The following is a 13,164-nucleotide window of genomic DNA, read 5'->3' as shown; positions in this document are numbered from 1 at the left end:
AAAGAGGAACTTCACTGAATAAATCCTAATGAATACATTGATTATATGTTACAATATTCATTCATAAATATGTAGTCAGTGTTTGCCCATTGTAAAACCTTTCCTCATCCTGATTTACATTCTGACATTTATCACATGGTGGAAACATCTTTGCTGCTGGGTAGGTGCATCTTTGCAGAACTGTGTGTTCCGAAGCCAGGAGAAGGAACACCTAAGTCTCCCAGAGTGCACTGGGAGAAGATTTCTGCACAACAAAACATCCTAGGCTACACTGAGAGGACGGGGTTACATATCAATATACAGCAATATATAGATATAGGCAATGTTTCTGATGCAGAAACCAGGATATTTAACGTAAAACTGGGAGTCCTGAATAATTTACTACAGTCTTCTATATGTCACTATATGTATGCTTTATGGAGGCATAAAGCATAAATGAGCTAAAAATAAATAAATGCTGATCTACTTACCTGGTGCTTCCTCCAGCCCCTTGAAGTCTGTGTCCCTCACTGCAGCTCCACTGGCAGCCACTTTCTGTGGTTCCCTTCATAGCAGCTGCTGACCTGCCCAGCTCACAGCTTCTGCGTATCTGCATGCATGCACCGCTTAAGGCCGCACTGACGTGGCGGGAGAGTTCTGCGCAAAAACCACCGGCCTGGTCGCAGAAGAGTGGCTGCCAGCGGAGCTGCAATGAGGGACACAGACACTTCAAGGGGCAGGAGGAAGCCAGGAGGTGTGGCTTGGGCTGGACTGGAGAAGTGGTGTTGGCATGGCTGGAGGTCTGGCAGGGGCTGGACTGGAGAAGTGGTGTTGGCATGGCTGGAGGTGTGGCAGGGGCTGGACTGGAGAAGTGGTGTTGGCATGGCTGGACTGGAGAAGCGGTGTTGGCATGGCTGGAGGTCTGGCAGGGGCTGGACTGGAGAAGTGGTCTTGGCATGGCTGGAGGTGTGGCAGGGGCTGGACTGGAGAAGTGGTGTTGGCATGGCTGGAGGTGTGGCAGGGGCTGGACTGGAGAAGTAGTGTTGGCATGGCTGGAGGTCTGGCAGGGGCTGGACTAGACAAGTGGTGTTGGCATGGCTGGAGGTGTGGCAGGGGCTGGACTGGAGAAGCGGTGTTGGCATGGCTGGACTGGAGAAGCGGTGTTGGCATGGCTGGAGGTGTGGCAGGGGCTGGACTGGAGAAGTAGTGTTGGCATGGCTGGAGGTGTGGCAGGGGCTGGACTGGAGAAGCGGTGTTGGCATGGCTGGACTGGAGAAGCGGTGTTGGCATGGCTGGAGGTGTGGCAGGGGCTGGACTGGAGAAGTAGTGTTGGCATGGCTGGAGGTGTGGCAGGGGCTGGACTGGAGAAGTGGTGTTGGCACGGCTGGAGGTGTGGCAGGGGCTGGACTGGAGAAGTGGTGTTGGCACGGCTGGAGGTGTGACAGAGGCTGGACTGGAGGAGTGGTGTTGGCACGGCTGGAGGTGTGGCAGGGGCTGGACTGGAGAAGCCGAGTTGGCATGGCTGGAGGTCTGGCAGGGGCTGGACTGGAGAAGTGGTGTTGGCATGGCTGGAGGTGTGGCTGGGGCTGGAGAAGTGGTGTTGGCATGGCTGGAGGTCTGGCAGGGGCTAGACTAGACAAGTGGTGTTGACATGGCTGGAGGTCTGGCAGGGGCTGGACTGGAGAAGCGGTGTTGACAGAGGCTGGACTGGAGGAGTGGTGTCGGCATGGCTGGAGGTGTGGCAGGGGCTGGACTGGAGAAGTGGTTTTGGCATGGCTAGAGGTGTGGCGGATGCTGGACTGGAGAAGTGGTGTTGGCATGGCTGGAGGTGTGGCAGGGGCTGGACTGGAGAAGTGGTGTTGGCATGGCTGGAGGTGTGGCTGGGGCTGGACTGGAGAAGTGGTGTTGGCATGGCTGGAGGTCTGGCAGGGGCTAGACTAGACAAGTGGTGTTGACATGGCTGGAGGTCTGGCAGGGGCTGGACTGGAGAAGCGGTGTTGACAGAGGCTGGACTGGAGGAGTGGTGTTGGCATGGCTGGAGGTGTGGCAGGGGCTGGACTGAAGAAGTTGTGTTGTCATGGCTGGAGGTATGGTAGGGGCTGGACAAGTGGTGTTGGCACGGCTGGAGGTGTGGCAGGGGCTGGACTGGAGAAGTGGTGTTGGCATGGCTGGAGGTCTGGCAGGGGCTGGACTGGAGAAGTGGTGTTGGCACGGCTGGAGGTGTGGCAGGGGCTGGACTGGAGAAGTGGTGTTGGCACGGCTGGAGGTGTGGCAGGGGTTGAACTGGAGAAGTGGTGTTGGCACGGCTGGAGGTGTGGCAGGGGTTGGACTGGAGAAGTGGTGTTGGCACAGCTGGAGGTGTGGCAGGGGCTGGACTGGAGAAGTGGTGTTGGCACGGCTGGAGGTGTGGCAGGGTCTGGACTGGAGAAGTGGTGTTGGCATGGCTAGAGGTCTGGCAGGGGCTGGACTAGACAAGTGGTGTTGGCATGGCTGGAGGTCTGGCAGGGGCTGTGCTGGAGAAACCGTGTTGGCATGGCTGGAGATGTGGCAGGGACTGGATTGGAGAAGTGGTGTTGGCATGGCTGGAGGTGTGGCTGGGGCTGGACTGGAGAAGTGGTGTTGGCATGGCTGGAGGTGTGGCAGGGACTGGACTGGAGAAGTGGTGTTGGCATGGCTGGAGGTGTGGAAGGGGCTGGACTGGAGAAATGGTATTGGCATGGCTGGAGGTGTGGCAGGGGCTGGACTGGAGAAGTGATGTAGGCATGGCTGGAGGTGTGGCAGGGGCTGGACTGGAGAAGTGGTGTTGGCATGGCTGGAGGTGTGGCAGGGGCTGGACTGGAGAAGTGGTGTTGGCATGGCTGGAGGTGTGGAAGGGGCTGGACTGGAGAAATGGTATTGGCATGGCTGGAGGTGTGGCAGGGGCTGGACTGGAGAAGTGATGTAGGCATGGCTGGAGGTGTGGCAGGGGCTGGACTGGAGAAGTGATGTAGGCATGGCTGGAGGTGTGGCAGGGACTGGACAAGTGGTGTTGGCACGGCTGGAGGTGTGGCAGGGGTTGGACTGGAGAAGTGGTGTTGGCACGGCTGGAGGTGTGGCAGGGGCTGGACTGGAGAAGTGTTGTTGGCACAGCTGGAGGTGTGGCAGGGTCTGGACTGGAGAAGTGGTGTTGGCATGGCTGGAGGTGTGGCAAGGGCTGGACTGGAGAAGTGGTGTTGGCATGGCTGGAGGTGTGGCAGGGGCTGGACTGGAGAAGTGGTGTTGGCACGGCTGGAGGTGTGGCGGGGGCTGGACTGGAGAAGTAGTGTTGGCATGGCTGGAGGTGTGCCAGGGCTGGACTGGAGAAGTGGTGTTGGCATGGCTGGAGGTCTGGCAGGGGCTGGATTGGAGAAGTGGTGTTGGCATGGCTGGAGGTGTGGCGGGGGCTGGACTGAAGAAGTTGTGTTGTCATGGCTGGAGGTATGGTAGGGGCTGGACAAGTGGTGTTGGCACGGCTGGAGGTGTGGCAGGGGCTGGACTGGAGAAGTGGTGTTGGCATGGCTGGAGGTCTGGCAGGGGCTGGATTGGAGAAGTGGTGTTGGCATGGCTGGAGGAAAGGTGGGGGCTAGACTGGAGAACTGGTGTTGGCATGGCTGGAGATGTGGCTGGGGCTGGATTGGAGAACTGGTGTTGGCATGGCTGGAGCTGGATTGGAGAACTGGTATTGGCATGGCTGGCTGGAGGTGTGGCAGGGGCATAACAACACTGTAGAGTGTCTTTTGCCCAAGTGTACTTTCCCTGACATGTTGGCAGGTATACTAACATTTCATACTGGTGTAATTTTTAGGAACAAGGATTTCGAAGCTCAGAATGGAACTCTTGGTTTCACATCCCCCACAGCTCGCAAGACCGGGACCACCATTGTTGGACTGGTCTTTAAGGTAGAAACTGGCATGCAATGAAGTCTTCCGCAATCAGGCTTTTTGTTCTTAGTAATGACCAGTCTCTAATCCGTGTGCAGGATGGAGTCATTCTGGGTGCGGACAGAAGGGCCACGGACGACATGGTTGTGGCGGATAAGAACTGCTTCAAGATTCATTACATCACCGACAATATATAGTAAGTGACGTTTCAATTTTTTCTCTCTGCTTACATTCTTTATAAGTGTTAATAAACCGTGACAATTTCTTTTTTTCTAGTAATTTAGCATAGAGGGAAAAAGCTAGTTTCTTGTATTTATTATTTGTTAACATCCCTTTCCTGACACGGAGGGCTATGGCCCACTTGAGAGCTTTGAAATCGCTAATTTCAAAAGCGCTGGGCTAATGAAAAGCAATGGAGGCAACCCCACAGGGGCACGATTTTCAATCGCTGTACTAAAGCGATTTTTCAGCGATTTGACTATTTTAACTAATTTGCATTTCTCCTAAGTTTTCTCGTAGGTGATATTTTCACATATTATCAATAAAATGCATTTAAATACACCAGCAACCCAAAGAATACTCAGAATAGTTTTGATAGTACTTTTTCAATTGCAGAGTGCTGAAACATTTTTTTAAACAGAATATGAAAAATAATCACCTAGAAGAAAACTTATGGGAAAAAGTGATTAGCATTGGACCCTAGACTGTCTGACACCTTCTCACATTTAAGGGTTGATTCAAAAACCTTTCAATTGAGGTTACCACATTTTGCACAATTCATAATGGGAGTTGCAGTTACATACCTGCACTGCTCTTTTATGCAGCTATCTGAGACCAGGAACTGTCCACGTTCCCAGGGGTCCTGAATATAAGGGGGAGTTGTTATTATATTGTATATTCAGCAAGATTTAAAGTGACTAACAAAAAGGGGGGGGGGGGAGCCTCAGGGTCCCAATGAAGCTCACCTGTCCTCTGTAGCCTGGGGGAATCCAGCTCTGGTTCAGCCTAAAGTCCCTCGACAAGGCTTGGCAAGTTCTGCGACTACGCGGGCCAATATTTACTTACCGCGATCCAGTGCAGGCACAGTAGCGGCTCTTCGTTCGGGCTAAGGCGGAAATAGCCGAGCCTGATCGATCCGTTCTAATGCGCAGGCGCAAAGGACTCACGCATGCGCAGTAAAGCAGATATGATCGGGCTTGGCTATTTCTGCCTTAGCCCAAACGATGAGCCGCTACTGTGCCTGCACTGGATTGCGGTAGGTAAATATTTACCTCGCTGCTGTTCGGGGGGTTGCAGCACTGGACTGCCGGAACCGAGAAGGATTCGGGGAAGCCTCATTAGGATCCAGAGCATTCCTTCTCCGGAGGTAAGTACCCCCCAGAGGGAATTGTTTATGTTACAGATTTTCTTTAAAAAATTTGCCATATCCACTTGTATCCAGTGTCGGACTGGGAGGTGGTAACGCTGAGGAAATCCACTTACTGGCCAAGCAGCAGTAATCAGGTGTTGCTGCTCACAATGAAGACTTGCTGCAGGTTTCTATTGGGAGTGATAACACAGGGTTACTGCTGCTTGGCCTGCAGGTGGATTTCCTCAGCTTTTCCATCTCTCAGTCCTACACTGCTTGTATCCATGAGGCTGGGAACACACTAGAAAGAAATGCTAGCGTTCCAGAAAATGCTAGCATTCTGCCGCTAATGCAAGTCTATGGCCCACATGTAAAAACACAAATATCTGCATTTTACATTGTGCACTTTTGAAAACTGCATCATTTTCAAAAATGCATGTTAAAAGCACATAATGCATCTCAATGGAGAAGCAGAATGCACTTTTATATGCAGTTTAAATAAAAAAAAAAAAAAAAGGAAAAGCTAGGCTCGGTTCCCACTTGAACGGATGCAAAACAGACTTGTACACTCCCTACACTCATTTTACATCCACTCTGCGCCGTGCACTCCGCACCCGCCCGTCTGAAGCAATCACCCTTTCCCATTGCCAATCACTGAACTCAGCCCGGAGGCCGGCAGAAGCATGGGGCTCAACACAGGCTGCGTTAGACCAATTCTGCCTAGCAACAGGGAGACTTTCCATTGGTCCACCATGAATTAATGAATTAATGAAAATTATCCCTGTTGCTGAGGATTCCCATTGCCCTTTTGCAGCCCAATAGAGATCCCCAGGCTTCTGCCCGCCGCTGGGCTGTGTACAGGAACAGAGTGGCGGTGGGACATGTAGCCCGGGGCAGATGCGTTACCCCCATAGGTTGCATGGTGGAATGTATTGGCCTGCGATTATTGCGGGTTGCAGATCTGTTGCAGTGTGGCAGGTGTGATCGCCTCCTATTTACAAATTATGTTCACTGACAGTTTAGCAATGAGCGGAGAATGGACAAAAATGTTCATTCTCAGCTCAAGCGGGAACACAGCCTTAGGGCCCTTTCACACTGAGGCGGTGCAGTATTTTTGTGTGGTGAGACGTGGCAGAAGTGACGTCACCGCATCTCCAACGTAGGTCAAGAACTATGTTAACGCTGCGACGAGTTGCGGCGATCTGCTACGGCCTGGAAGTTGTGTTAGTCTATGGCAACTCGTGGAGTTTAAAAAAAATGATCCAATGCCACGTCACAGCGCGCATGTACGGAAGCGTATTTTAACAATACGTTTCCATGTACATCCGAATACCCGAAGCAGGAAGTGATGCCAAGTGCGCATTACTTCCTGCTTGGCCGGTGGGCAGACAGGGAACACCGCAGAATAGCGCGGTGCTCGCTGAAGGCCTGCTTTTGAGGATGCGATGTGGTGCGTCGGGCGCAAAGCACCGCAACACTGACATTGGTTTCTGGTGCGAAACCAGCCTCACTGTATTTTATTCCATTGATAAGTAAATTTTAAAAATGCAAAAAGCACCAAAAATGCATGAAAAACGCACATGCAAAACACAAACGCAAACAAATACGCAACAACGCATGGTTTCCTGCACTGCCTAGTGTGCTTCCAGCCTGTAAGGAGAGGGGAGAGATCATTGTTTACATATGCCTGGTCCAGGGTTGGCTGCTCCATCCCAAGCTCGCCCCATGGTTTATATTTGCGCTCTAATCCGATATATTTTATTTCCATACATCTAGCTGCTGTGGAGCCGGAGTGGCTGCTGATGCAGAATACGTCACCCGACTGCTGTCCTCTCAGCTGACCCTTCATGAACTGTCCACCGGCAGGCCGGCGCGGGTGTGCACAGCTAACCGGATACTCAAGCAGCTGATGTACAGGTGAGACTCCCGCCAGCCAGAATGCCGCAGTAAGGGCTCGTTCACACCTCAGCCGTTTTTGCCCTTTTTTCAAGCTGCTGTCAGCGATATCGATTTTATATGTGAACAAAGCCTTAAGGGTACCTGTCCTGAAGCCAGACATACCATAAAGTTAGAGGCTTCTCGGCCATCCTTTGCCCCTCCATTCCTACCCTGAAACCATTTTTACAATATTTGACATATACAGCACAGTCCCTAGTATCCGGCCCTGGCGGGGATCTCCTCATGCCGGATACATGTGCTTGATGGTTGCTTGAGCAACGGCCAAAAAAAGCACAAATCTCCCCCCCCCCCCCCCCCCAGGTGCAGGCAGAATACTCACAGAGCCTCCACCAATCCTCCAGCGATGTCCTGCTTCATCCTAACGGCTCTCCAGCTTCGCCCGTGCACAGAAGCCAGTGTCATCTGACCCTCATCGGGACACGTGACACTCCGGCTTGCGTGCACAGATGCTGGAAGCTGCTAGGAGCCAGCGAGGTGATGCAGGACATTGCTGGAGGATGAGTGAGTATTTTGTGGCAGCGCAAAACAGAGGTCCCTGTTATCCTTCAGCCGGTTAGTTGAGACTTTCGGTTGCCTAAATTCTGGCTAAGGGAGACTCTGCTGTATTCAACATTAACCACTTGAGGACCAGAGGTTTACACACCCCCTTAGTGACCAGGCCATTTTTTTACAATTCAGCACTTCACAACTTTAACGGTTTATTGCGCGGTCAAACCCAAATGAATTGTACCTCCTTTTCTTCTCACTAATAGAGCTTTCTTTTGGTGGTCTCTGATTGCTGCTGCAATTTTTAGTTGTTTTTTATTATTAAATAAAAATAATCATTTTTTGAAGAAGAAAACCTATTTCTTTTATTTCCACCAAGTTAGCCCTAGACTACGTTACATACAATACACATTACATACATAGGCATACGCCTATGATAGAGATCAGATTGTGAACCGCTTGGAGGGACAGTTAAGTGACAAGGCAGTTTTTGTACGCATGGTTTTTAGCATTTTAAATGTTAATAACAGCCTGCCAGCTCAGATCGTGGCTGGCAGGCTGATCATGGCGGCCCCTGTTCCCTGCAAATCGCGCCTCTCACGTGGGCATATGGCCTTGACTGAGGAACGAGAGAGCCATTCTGCGGCTGCCATCCTACGTTAGTCAGTCGCAGAGAGGTTAAGGTAGACTATTGCTCGAATCCGCACTCCCCACTGTGTACGAGCGCAGCTGCACCACTCAAGTGCAAAGTATGGCCTGCATAGTACCACAGAGAGCAAACCCTACTTGTGCCTACCCAGAGTGGCCACACTTTTATTAGCTGTGTTCAGAAAACAACTGCATAAATCCTTATGGGCCTGATGCACTAAACTCCGGTAAAGCTGCTGTGCGCAGGAAGCACACGTCAATTTAACTGGAACATGTGGAGCACCGGCTGTTAATGCATCAGTGCCACGTCCGGGTTAATGCAAAAATTGCTATGGTAACAAGTTGAGTAACACAAGTAACACTAAGGGCCTGAGCCCACTGCTACATTTATAAAAACGCATAGAAACTAATGCGTTTTAACGTGTTTTGAAATGCATTTTTAAACCGCTTGAATGCGTTCTAACGCATTTCAAAACACTTAAAAATGACAATGTACAAATAATGTCTAAGTAGCTGTGTAAACATTTTCCTACTTTTCATGTTAAAGGGAACCAGAGACGCCAGGAAAAAGATTTTATACATACCTGGGGCTTCCTCCAGCCCCATACGCACGGATCGCTCCCACGCCGCCGACCTCTGCTCCCTGTATCAACCAGTTCCGGGTCCCGTAGTTTTGGCCAGTCGGCGTCTGCACGCGGCCAATTGTCCGCATCACAGGGGCTCCCAGCATACCATTACGCGTGCGGCTGCATAGGCCTTGTCCGCCGGAAGTGACGGGACCCGGTACCGGCGGATCCAGGAAACGGAGGATGGCGGCGTGGGAGCGATCCAGGCTTATGGGGCTGGAAGAAGCCCCAGGTATGTATGAAATCTTTTTTTTCTTTTTCTATGTCCCGCGTCTCTGGTTCCCTTTAAATATCAGAGGCAAAAGCTTTAATGAATTGTGCGTAGGATTTAGCTCTATTGGAACAAATTCTTTACAAAAGGGGTGTCTGCTTCAATGCACAGCCAGTGTTGTTTTTTTTGTATATCAGACTAAAGAATATTTTTCTCTGAAAGCAAAAAAAGAAAAAGTATGAAAAGCTGTGGCGTCTCAGACAATTACAAATGTTTATACAAGTTACTTTCCCTCTGCTCTCTTCAGACACTTCAGTCAGAGACACAGGCAGCTGCAGCTAGTGAGAGCTTTCTCTCACACACAGGGTTAACAGATGTATTGGGAGTGAATCCCCCTCCCGTCAGGGTTCACTGGGCTTTGAGATTTGGTGTCAGTTAATAAACAAAAGAGATAAGCAAGTGAAATGTATACATCACTACTTAGCAGCACTTCAGGAACTCTCTCAATCCCAGCTTAAAAAAAAACAACATGTTAATTGATAGTGTAATTGATAGTGTTCCTTTAAACCACCAAGAAGCAACTTATACCAATGCTCTACACAGAATAAGCCATTGTCCTGCATAACTGACTCTAGAAGGATCGGCACATATGAGGGAATGTAAGACGTGCTTTATGTAATGACAGGGATACTTCATACATGTGATCTCTCTCCTTGCAGATACCAAGGCCATGTTGGTGCTTCCATTATCATAGGAGGGATTGATTTGAATGGCCCTCATCTGAACAGCGTCCACCCACACGGATCAACAGACAGAACTCTATTCACAGCTCTGGGTAAGCTAAACAGCAGCTATCGCCCTCTCCAACATGGCTGCAGTATATGCTGCTATATGGAATAGAAACCTTATATACTTGCGTATAAGCCTAATTTTTTGCTGAAAAGTTACCCCCCTTGGCTTATATGCGGGTCAGTGGAGCAGAACGGATGGTGGAGCAGGTTTTGGCAGAGGATTTTAATGATCATGCACTAGTAATTCGGCTCTTGCCAGCTGGCTCCCTGCTTTGTCCGTGATTCCCCATCCCCTGCAACATGGTGTGCAGAATGCGCTGCTCAAGACTACCTGTGTCCTCTGGCATGTGAACATGTCAGCAGTGCAATGATCGGGGATTTTTCGTGCGTGGAAATCACTGTACACTCTCATGATTTTCGAGCGATCACGAATAGCACTTTTTAGCACTGTAATTGCGATCACCTCTAGAACCGCGATACGATGCTGCATGTGCCACATTTGGCGGTCACCACTAATCGTGAATTGCCGGGAATGGCGGCAGTGAGATCACTGCCATTTTGGTAATATTGCGCTAGCACTTTTAATAACGCTGGCGATTGCTGGCAATACAGCGATTATCGGTAATCGCCCCAGTGTGAATGGGTGTTGCTGCAGTCCTCTTTTCAAACCAATGGCGACAATTCGCTAAAGAAACATGAATATGCAACTGGCAAAAAAACATTGTGCATTGACAACAACAACAAAAATGTAATAAAGTACAACATGAATGGCTTAAAGGACCTCTATTGCGAAAATCTTAAAATTTAAAATACATGTAAACATATACAATTAACCTGCCTTGCGATCTGATTCCCGCGGCCGCAGGCAGGCAAACGTTTTTTGCACATTTTTTTTTATCATGTAGCTAGCCTAGCGCTAGCTACATGATTCCCCCTCCCTGCAGCGTCCCTCCCTGTCCTTCGATCGCCGCCGGCGCTTATGACCGTCCGGAAATCCCGTTCTGAACGGGATTTCCTTGAGGGCTTCCCCCGTCGCCATGGCGACGAACGTCGTCACATCATCGACGTCATGACGTCACAGGGAGTCCTGATCCACCCCTCAGCGCTGCCTGGCACTGATTGGCTAGACAGCGCACGGGGTCTCGGGGGGGTCTGCGGCCCTGTATCGCGGCGGATCAGCGGCAGCAATCAGGTAGGACACGCAGCAAGCTAAGTGCTTGCTGCGTGTTTTTAAAAAAAAAATTATTCAAATCGGCCCAGCGGGGCCTGAGCGGTGACCTCCGGCATCTCTGGACAAGATTAGCTCGTCCAGAACGCCAGGGAGGTTAAGAAGTGCATTTCTTCCAGAGTAAAATGAGCCACACATTACTTTTCTCCTATGTTGCTGTCACTTACAGTAGGTAGTAGAAATCTGAAAGAACTGACAGGTTTTGGACTAGCCCATCTCTTCATTGGGGGTTCACAGGAATGTCTTTATTTTCAAAATGCACTAAGTGAATGGCAGTTGCTCCGTCAAACTGCCAAAAAAGCAGGGAAACTGGCCAGCATCCTTGTATAAATCTTTTTTAGGGAGTGTCTTTATAAAGGATAAAGGCCATGCTTAGAATCCCCTATGGAGAGATGGACTAACCCAAAACCTGTCGCTTCTGTCAGATTTCTACTGCCTACTGTAAGTGACAGCAACATAGGAGAAAAGTAATTTATGGCTCATTTTATTCAGGAAGAAACTTACTTCTTATTTGTATGTGTTTTAAATGTTAAGATTTTCCTGACAGTTCCTCTTTAATTTAGCTGTTTGCAATGTTCTTTACAGTGTTTCTCATCCATAGTAAGTTAACTGCATTATACCATAAGCGAAACAGTGCAAAATAACAGAGGGAAATTTGGGCACACCATGCACCCCCATAGGCCGTAATGCAAATGACAGCTATAGCGGTGCTCAGACACTAATTTAGCCGCTGTCAAATGACGGGGCCCAAATTAATTTAAAGTAGACCTGAACTCTTGCACAGGACAGAAGAAAAAGAGAGAGAAATGCACCCTGTATGTATTTCGAGAGTTTAACCTGTCTAACCCCCCCCCCCCCCCTCATCTGTGACTAATCACAAGTTGTAATTTGATCTCTACCCTCTGCCATGGCAGATAAGCTCATTTGAAAGCAGAGGATGTTAATGATATGTCTGCTTCCATGAAAGCAGGAAGTAGACACACTGCAGATTTATTGCAGGATTTGCATCAGCTGTAACAAAGAAATGTCATTCTTTTAAGGTTTTTATGCTGTTGTGTGTCTTTTAGAGCAGAGAGGAGTTCTACATTCAGCTCTGCTATAAAAACAGCGTAATTTGGGCAGCACGGTGGCGTAGTGGTTAGCGCTCTCGCCTTGCAGCGCTGGGTCCCTGGTTCGAATCCCAGCCAGGGCACTATCTGCAAAGAGTTTGTATGTTCTCTCCGTGTCTGCGTGGGTTTCCTCCGGGCACTCCGGTTTCCTCCCACACTCCAAAAACATACGGATAAGTTAATTGGCACCCCCTAAAATTGGCCCTAGACTACAGTACTTACACTACATAATATAGACATATGGCAATGGTAGGGATTAGATTGTGAGCTCCTTTGAGGGACAGTTAGTGACAAGATCTATATATATATATATATATACACTGTACAGCGCTGCGTAATATGTTGGCGCTATATAAATACTAAATAATAAAAATAATAATAATAATTTGGCCACCAGTAGTAGCTGGCAGCCAACTTACATCTTTCCCAAGTCCGCGGTGGCCTGGAGAGGGAATAGTATTCCAGTCCGCCGCCAGGACTTTTGCAGGAGCAGCGTGACGGTTTTCAGCTTTGCCATGCGCCCAAATTTCCCATTGCCGATTTTGCATGTATGGTACCATAAGTGCTATTATAAGGATAGTATTAGGCACAGGAGGGGGTTGGTTAGGATTAGCCAAAGGCCATGGAGTATAGGGCAGACAAAGAAAAAGAGTTCAGGATACTTGACCTGTGATGGGGGAAGCCAGAATATTTCATTCAGGGAAACCTTTGTCATCTAGAACTTCTGGTCCCAAACGACAGCGGCGCCGAAACACTGAGCTTAAAGGACCTCTGTCGCCAAAATCTTAAAATTTAAAATACATGTAAACATATACAAATAAGAAGTGCGTTTCTTCCAGAGTAAAATGAGCCATAGAATGACTTTTCTCCTATGTTGCTG

The 13,164-nt window shown here is 49.4% G+C and overlaps 2 protein-coding genes across 2 annotated transcripts in view; one reads left to right on the top strand and one right to left on the bottom strand.

The window, feature by feature from the left end:
• LOC137528758 (proteasome subunit beta type-10-like) overlaps window positions 1-13,164 on the top strand; it is a 36,620-nt gene that overhangs the window by 12,880 nt on the left and 10,576 nt on the right. The window contains exons 2-5 of the mRNA XM_068250305.1: window positions 3,803-3,896; window positions 3,977-4,074; window positions 7,003-7,143; window positions 9,876-9,991. Of these exons, the coding sequence (XP_068106406.1) occupies window positions 3,803-3,896; window positions 3,977-4,074; window positions 7,003-7,143; window positions 9,876-9,991 (449 nt within the window). The remainder of the gene's footprint in view (window positions 1-3,802; window positions 3,897-3,976; window positions 4,075-7,002; window positions 7,144-9,875; window positions 9,992-13,164) is intronic.
• Window positions 1-13,164, bottom strand: part of EGFL8 (EGF like domain multiple 8) — a 309,298-nt gene that overhangs the window by 286,486 nt on the left and 9,648 nt on the right. The window lies entirely within an intron of this gene.

The sequence above is a fragment of the Hyperolius riggenbachi genome, chromosome 8 (assembly GCF_040937935.1).
Source record: "Hyperolius riggenbachi isolate aHypRig1 chromosome 8, aHypRig1.pri, whole genome shotgun sequence".
Lineage (NCBI taxonomy): Eukaryota > Metazoa > Chordata > Amphibia > Anura > Hyperoliidae > Hyperolius > Hyperolius riggenbachi.
The sequence above is the reverse complement of the archived record's forward strand: the minus strand, read 5'-3'. Positions and strand labels throughout refer to the sequence as shown.